The 8,670-nt window shown below is 40.7% G+C and overlaps 1 protein-coding gene across 1 annotated transcript; it reads left to right on the forward strand.

Moving 5' to 3' along the window:
- Positions 1 to 5,105: 5,105 nt before the first annotated feature.
- LOC121370087 (adhesion G protein-coupled receptor L3-like) lies at positions 5,106 to 7,760 on the forward strand. Its single transcript, XM_041495187.1, has 2 exons — positions 5,106 to 5,111; positions 6,057 to 7,760. Exons 1-2 carry the CDS (start codon positions 5,106 to 5,108, stop codon positions 7,758 to 7,760), a joined length of 1,710 nt encoding a protein of 569 aa, XP_041351121.1.
- Positions 7,761 to 8,670: the final 910 nt, after the last annotated feature.

An 8,670-nucleotide genomic window follows, 5' to 3' on the forward strand; every position in this document is an offset into this window, starting at 1 on the left:
TGCTGATTATGACTTTCGGTTTTGGAATATTCGAAGCGAGTGTTCGGAAATAATTGATACCCCAGCGGAACCTTCAACAGAGGCCCTCATGGCTCTCTTTGTGGCGAGCGATGCGTGTTCAGTATCTTACGTTCCTGTCAATGGAACCGATGTCAGACAGTGCCACGGCCCATCAGAGTATTTGACTGAGGACTGCAACGTAACAGGCTTGTGGACCGTGTACGAGGAGAAGACTGAAAGGGCGTGTAAACAATTTCTTAACCCACTGAACCAAGGACGACACTTCTTCAAGAACGTTTTCTGCATGTACTGCAATATAAACGACCAGCTGCCGTTTTATCCTGGTGTACTGTGTCCATTTAATACGCCATTCCCCTTTTCAGTCATCATAGACCCCACCATAACCCGGAAAATACAAGACAAATCCAGCCGTAAAGATCAATGTGGTTATCGAGAAATTCTTGACAAATTTCAGGTAAGAATTATACCTTCTTCTTTCTTTCAACTTATTTAAGGTTAAATTAACGTTCAAGCACACTGTCCTGGGCACACACCTCAGTTATCTAATCATTAGTTGTTAGTGAGAGAGAAGTCGGTGTTGTGACCTTACACCTATCCATTGAGTCGTTAAAACTCGCTCTGGGTGGGAGCCGGTGTCACATATAATTTGCACTCCCCTGAATTTGCACTCCCCAGTCAACATTATATACTATATAATATACACTCCCCCAGTCTATATTATATGTATAATATGCACTCCCTCTGAATAATATGCACTCCCCCATTAGACGTAGACTATAATAATGTTTAAGCACTGACATAATTATATTTGTTTACTTTTTGATGTTTGTATGGCCAATGCATTGACGAATCTAAACGATAGTATTGGATATATGAATCAGGGGCGAATCCAAGGAGACCAAAACGTTTCTGGACCCGCCCTTGCATATTTGCAGAATAAAAATAATAACTCATCATCGGATGGATCCCAAAATCTCTTCACCCATCCCTTGCTTCCCTTACTTCCGATTAATATGACAGGAATTATGTGGAGATAACATTGCAAAGCTTGGATTAATGTATTCAGTATTCAAGCATAGTAGTGGAGAGTACATATTATATGTATAATTATAACTAGAGGAGTGCAAATAATTCAAGGGGAGTGCGTATTATATGTATAATAGTAACTGGGGGAGTGCAAATTATACGTATAATAATGACTGGGGAGTGCATATTCTTGGGGAGTGCAAATTAAATGCTACATGCTGCATTGTAAAATGTTTTCGAAAAATAAAACATTTCTACGATTAAACTTACATATTAAATATATTTTCTTGTTTAGAATATTAGTGTCTGTATATTCAATATCTTTCTGGTCGTCTTAATATTTGTAAGAAGCCTAAACTGGATTTTGTCTTCAAATAATTTCGTACGTACGAAAAATATATATTTTAGGAGATAAAATGAAATTTAACCTAGTACAAATAGTAGAACGATCTGAAACACATTTAATATAAAGCCACTAATATTTTATAAGAAAAATATATTTGATATGTAATTACAATTGTTAAAAAGTCTCTGTTAGTCGATAACATCTTAAAAATTGCAGCAAACTCAGGAATGTCCCTTTAATCATGACACCACCGATGCCGGTAGAATTATATCAATAAAGAAAACTGTATATTAAGGAAGGAAGGAAATGTTTTATTTAACAACGCACTCAACACATTTTATTTACGGTTATATGGCGTCGGACATATGGTTAAGGACCACACAGATATTGAGCGAGGAAACACGCTGTTGCCACTTCATGGGCTACTCTTTTCGATTAGCAGCAAGAGATCTTTATATACACCATCCCATAGAGAGGATAACACATACGACGGCCTTTGATGTACTAGTCGTGGTGCACTGGCTGGAGCGAGAAATAGCCCAATGAGCCCACCGACGGGGATCGATCCCAAACCGACCGCGCATCAAGCGAGCGCTTTACCACTGGGCTACGTCTCGCCCCCTGTATATTAAAGTTATACTATTTAATTAATGTCTGTCAATTAATTAAGTTCTGGGTCCACTTGTTCAACGTTAAGGTAGCTTAACCAGTGGTTAACGTACATTTCTAAAACCAAAGACCGAAACGTTACAAAATAATATTGTTGTTGAAAATTGATTTAGAACAACCAAGGGTTTCCATGATACATTATCTAATCTAAAGTTTAATTTAATGGTGCAAAAATAATTAAAAGGAAAATATTAGTCTAACCTACTAACAACTGTACTCTGTGTTTGGCCTGTGTCTACTGCATATCGATTATTAACTTGTTAGTGGAATTTCAGTTGCAGTTGCCTTTAATATTGTCTGTTCCAGCCTTTTCCTTCAATACTGTATCAAAAATGAGATTTAACATATATACAACTAATGGTAATAATGAATTTGTGACGAAACCGTTTTTATTTACACGGACTAATTCCCGCCAAAAAACCAAAACAACAACAACAAAACCCCTCATAAAACCCCAAACAAAACACACACCCCCCCCAAACAAAACACCCGCCAAAACCCACCCAAAACAACTAAGAAAAACAAAACGACCATCCAAAACCTAAAACAAAACAACAAGAACAACAACAAAACAAAACCCAAAACAAACACAAACATAAACACAAACAAACAAAAAACCCAAAACAAACATATAACAAACATAACAAAACAAAACACAACGAAAGCAAAACAACAACAACAAAATATGTTCAACAACAACAACAACAATAACAAACAGTTATTCGAGTTGATATGGGTCTAAATCGGAATAATGTGAAATCAGTTTTAGCTCTATTTGTTAAAATGTTACATGCCGATTCACCGGTTTCCATTTGACGCAAACGACCTGTTCGGAATATTTCCTGCGTACTAATGCTTTGTATCTATATATGAATAATGGATGCTGCTATATTTCCAGTCACTAGTTAGAACGTACATGTACAATTCTTGGAATGGTGTGTATACCTATCATGTATTTAAAAATTACATTAAATCAGGAACAACAATGAAGCAGTTAATACCTTCTAACATTATTAAGCTCCCATGAGAAACGTAATGTCAGTAACAAACATTTCGTTTGTTAACCCAGTTATTTGATCATTGATAATAGTCGCTTAGGGATTACTAAACTACGTTTATCGTCAGTTTATAATTACAGATACTATACAAGTATATTTGGACGAGCACTGACCGTTAAGGTTTTATAGCGAGTTCATCACTATTTTGTTTCCCATTATCACTTAAAGTGAAAATTCCTCTTATCACAAGCAATTGGAACCGCGTATACCATTATAACTGATGTGTTTTATGACGGGGTTATCGTTGGTTTGTCATTAGACTGTGTTTCTTGATTACACACGCTCACTCTGTGACACGACAAACGGTATATCTGGGGAACTGGGAAACTCTTTTTACGTGCCCCTATCCACAGAGGTTCAGGCACGCCCACCACGGATTTAGCCTCTGACTTCGCCAGTGACTAACTCCGGAGCAGGAGGGGGGGGGGGGGGGGTAAGTTTGAGGTGGGCGGAATTTGGAATAAAGCCATTTAGTAAGGTCGACGCGAGCGCGGACCAAATAGCAGACACTTCGTAAACTTGAAGTACACCGAGTGGGAGCCGTGCTCTGATTGGCTGAATTTCGATTCCTCGGTGAAGCCTGTATTTTACCTAAGTCTACAAAGAGTAACTGCATACAAAACATGTCCGGACTCTAAAATTTAACCAAAAATAGTTAAGACTGCTCAGCCAAAAGGTTTTTAAGGTGATTTTGAGCAATTGAACGGGCGCCAAAATAAAATGCGTTAGACTACTTATAAAAAAATAAACATAAGAATTTAGAACTGCTTCCAAAACGTTTAAAGTCTAACTAGCCCCAAAAAAAGAGGTTGTTACCTGTCCTAGGAAAGGTTGTTAGCGGGGATGTCGTCACGGAGAGGCGATGAATAGGGACGAGTCCAGATGGGTGAGGCCGTACCGGTTTGCGGACTTGGCGATGCTCTCGGTGATTGGACGGTAGTCATCCCCGGCAACGGTCTTGATGACGCGGTGGATGGTCGGGTTGTCCATTTCATCGAGAAGCATCCCTTGGTTGAAAAGTCCCTTCCGGCGAACGGTAAGGCAGATCCCTCGCCCATCGTTTATCGTGATCCTACGCACCGAGAACTCTCCCTCAGTTCGTGGCAGAGGTTGGTAGGACTCCGGAGTCGGTCCACAAAGGAGCTGACGGACATCCCCAATGTTGGTCTTGACCAGCCTGGAGTAGCGTGTTGGGAGCTTGCCGGCCTGCAGTGACCAAGGTTCTTCAGGGGGCTGGTCGTTCACTGGAGATGATGTAGGTGGGGGCGGTTGTATCGGCGGACTTGGCTTGGCTGTCTGGTCGCCTGGTGACACCATCGCCTTTCGTTTTTCCAACGAGTACCAGTCGGGCCTGGGTCTCTACAGCGCCACTCTTTCTGGGGTGGGGTGGCAACGCTGGAATCCCGGGGGTTGAAGTAGTCGGAGTTGTTGGTGGCGACTCCATCTGGGCCTGGTTAGGGACCGTGTCCGCCACTGGCGAGTCGACGACTGTATCCTGCAAAGCTGGATCAGCTGGCCTCGCTGGTATTGACTTGGGCTTGGGGGGTTCAACGGGAAAAGTCGCCGCCGGTAGTTGAGCTACCGGTTTTGACCTCCCCCGGTCCGCCCCTGGCGCGTCCGTCTTCCTCCTCCTTCTCCTCCTAGTTGGTTTCTTTACCGGGTCGCCGTACACCAAAGTCACGGTTGCCCGTGACCCGGTGTACGCGACGCGGTATTCCAGTAACGTCCCGTATGAAGCAATGAGTCCCCCCAGGTGGGGGGGGGGGGGTAGCTCGAGAGAGCAGGCACACACGTCCTGCTTCATCTTTGCTAAATTTCGGAATGAACGGTATATCAACCTGTAATCCTCGTGAATCTCCACATGTGTTAATTGCTTCGCAAAACAAAACTAAATTTAATGTTAGAACTGAAAATTATATTCATGTTTATATTGATTTTGAAAATATGATCGCAATAAAGTGTTCCGAAAATCCAGTTTTTAAAGAATGCTAGTATGAACTATACATAGTTCTGGTTGTTATTGGGAGAGGCGGAGTAGCGAGGGACGGTGCAATTTCATAGTTGGCTGGGTCGTTTTAGGATATATTGTCATACATATATAATTGGGACATAGCCTAACGCTCGTCTGATGCGCGGTCGATTTAGGATCGACCACCATCGGTGGGCCCATTGCACTATTTCTCGTCCCAACCAACCTCACTCACTCTCTCTCTCTCTCTCTCTCTCTCTCTCTCTCTCTCTCTCTCTCTCTCTCTCTCTCTCTCTCTCTCTCTCTCTGTGTGTGTGTGTGTGTGTGTGTGGATTATGATTAGAAAGGGTCGGGAACAGATGAAGAAGAAAATGTTTTATTTAACGACGCACTCAACACATTTCATTTACGGTTATATGGCGTCAGACATATGGTTAAGGACCACACAGATATTGAGCGAGGAAACCCGCTGTCTCCACTTCATGGGCTACTCTTTTCGAGGGATCTTTTATATATGCCATCCCATAGACAGGGATAGCACATACCACGGCCTTTAATGTACCAGTCGTGGAGCGAGAAATAGTCCAATTAGCCCACTGACGGGAATCGATTCCAAACCGACCGCGCATCAAGCGAGCGCTTTACCACTGGGCTACGTCTTGGGTCGGGAACAGAAGCATAATACAAATAATTTAGCTATGGTATTAAAAATAAACTACGTATAAAAAAATCTTCATTGCTGGTTTTTACCCCGTCCCTAACAGTGCTCCATGACTGGCATATTAAGGACTGTCATACCAAAGACTATGCATCCAATTTAGCTGATTATTCAGTGTGCTCTAGTGGTGTCGTTAAATAAAACAAACTATTAATAAATGTGCTATAATGGTATTGTTAAACAAAACAATGTTTAATGCTTCCTTAACCTTATTAACATGTTGTTTTTTGTTGTTGTTTTTTGTTTCAGGGGAAATGTCGTCAAATCTATTGCTCGAAGAAACGAATATTGGATGCATCCAAAAGAAAGTGTGACGTCATATTCCAGAGTGCTAAAGGATTGGCATACGATCTGCAAATTTCGTTAAATAGCACCAAGCCTTACGACATTGGTTCCAGCATCAATCAGTGGCTGACAGACACCGCGTACCAGATTAAAGACGTATTTGAGAGTAAACTGGAGACGTCTATAATAAAATATGACATGTTCAGAGTACGTCTTTTTACGAAACAGAACGAAACGTTTTTGTATCAACTAATATTTCGCACAAAATTTATTGTTCTGTCAGAAATGTCTTTAGAATCTTTAGAAAAACGGCTGATAAGCGCGTCTAGATCGGTATGGGTCGTCAAAGTGAGACAGGTAGAAATAGACTTGATGTCTTCTCCAGTTTTAATTGCAGAAGCAGAACCCGACGTCGGAAAGCGTATTGTCATGCACGAAGCGCGCATATTTATACCGATCAGGGTTCTACTTCCGTACGTTAAGAAGAAAACATACGTATATTCCGTTGTATCAAAAACTCTAGAATGCCCGTTTGTTTATGTCACTCAATCCGAGTATTACATAGACAAATCGAGGTTAATATTATCCGCGTCTAACACCACCGTGGAACCGGATCTGTTTGCGCTGCAAGAAAATAACTCGGTCATCATCTGTTACGAGGTCATTGCCTATGTTCCACCGAGCAGCCAATACGTGTCACCATACGATATTTTTTCCACCGAGTTTATCCTTGTTTCTTGGGTTTGTCAGTCTTTGTCTTTGTTTTGTTTGTTGGTTACCCTCTTGGTGTTTTGCCTGTTTTCCTCTTTGCGAACTTTACCTGGTAAAAATACAATGGGTCTAATATTGACGCTGATTTGCGCACTGACCTTGCAGACGTTCGGAATAGCGCGCGTAGAACTTAATGTCGTCTGCCGAGCAATCGGAATATGTTTTCACTTTTTTCTTCTTAGCTCTTTCACGTGGATGTTGATCTGCACGGTCCATATGTTCAGAGTTTTCAGGAAAATGCTCAGCTCAAGGACAACTCGATCAGACGAACATCAACAGTTTTTGACGTACGTATGTATCAGTCTGTCAGTTCCAGCTTGCATCGTTGTCATAACAATAATGGTAAATATCATAATAACGAAGGGCATTGATTTGGGGTATGGGAACGGTATCTGTTATATTTCTAATTTTTATGGCGTCATAGGAGGCCTGCTTGTCCCAGTGATTTTCGTCATGGTGGTTAACATTGTCTTGTTCATTTCAACCGTCATGGCGCTCCGAGGAATGACTTCTGACAATAGCGATCTCATTGGCAAAAAGAGCTACCTTTCAGTGTACGTGAAGATGTCCACCTTAACCGGTATAAACTGGATGTTTGCGTTTGTCGCGGCCGCCACCAACCTGGAGACCCTGTGGTATATATTCACAATATTGTGCGGACTGCAAGGTGTATATATATTCGTATCGTTTGTATGTAATAAAAGGGTTATCAGACTGTTTAAGGAATCCTGTGGGATGAAGAAAGGACAAGGTATGGGAACATCTAACAAGACCATGTCATCTCCAATGTCCCCACAAGACGGAAGCCAGTCTGAGGTTGTTGTTGCTTCTCTCGCCACGTCCAACTTAACCACAGAATCGAATTATTTGAACAATATAAATTTGTCAAGACTTTAAAATGTATTCATGATACGCACGTCACATTTACTCAACACTATATGGTAGTCATGGGCCCCGTTTCATGAAGCGATCTTGGCGCTAAACTTAAGATCACCTTAAGTGTATAGCTACCTTGTGCACTTATGGTGATCTTAGCTCTAAGACTGCATCTTGGAACGGGCCCCTGGTTAATAAAATGTCTTCGTTGGAATAATCATTTCTCGTATACTATTTGCATTTAGTCGAATTCTTCACGAGTAATCGGTTCCTTTTAATATCTGTAATATATTCTTTCCAAATACATGCATGTTGTAAGAAGTGTGTTCAATATGTTGGCAGTATTTTAAATATGAGTGTTATGTCTGTATATGGGAGAATGATAGCTGTACCTTAATATGTGACAATATTCATCTAAATAAACCCAATTTTATTATATAGTAAATAAAATGCCAGTGTATATTATATGCATATTTTTATCGTTTTGTCTCGTCTATATTATAAATTTAATATGATGCATTATCTCAACGAGTAATAAACTTTCTTTGATTTATATGTTTCGGGATCTATCAAATATGGCTGCTAACGTTTAACGTCTGTGAAACTCATATTGGTTGAGAATAGGTTTTGGATGGGAAATGCCAAAGAGATGCCATATACTTTGTTATATTTGCTTAATTCGTTCAAATTGTTTTTTGTTTAACGACACCTCTAGGGCACATTGATTAATTAATCATCGGCTATTGGATGTCAAACAATTGATAATTTTGACATGAAGTCTTGAGAGGAAACGTGCCACATTTTTCAATTAGCAGCAAAGGGTCTTTTATATGTACTTTCCCACAGAAAGGACGACACATACAAAATTCTTTGATATACCAGTCACGGAGCTCTGGTTACAGCATTTAAAGGCATGTGGACATTTTGAAAC

Source organism: Gigantopelta aegis, chromosome 4 (genome assembly GCF_016097555.1).
Source record: "Gigantopelta aegis isolate Gae_Host chromosome 4, Gae_host_genome, whole genome shotgun sequence".
NCBI classification, from domain to species: domain Eukaryota; kingdom Metazoa; phylum Mollusca; class Gastropoda; order Neomphalida; family Peltospiridae; genus Gigantopelta; species Gigantopelta aegis.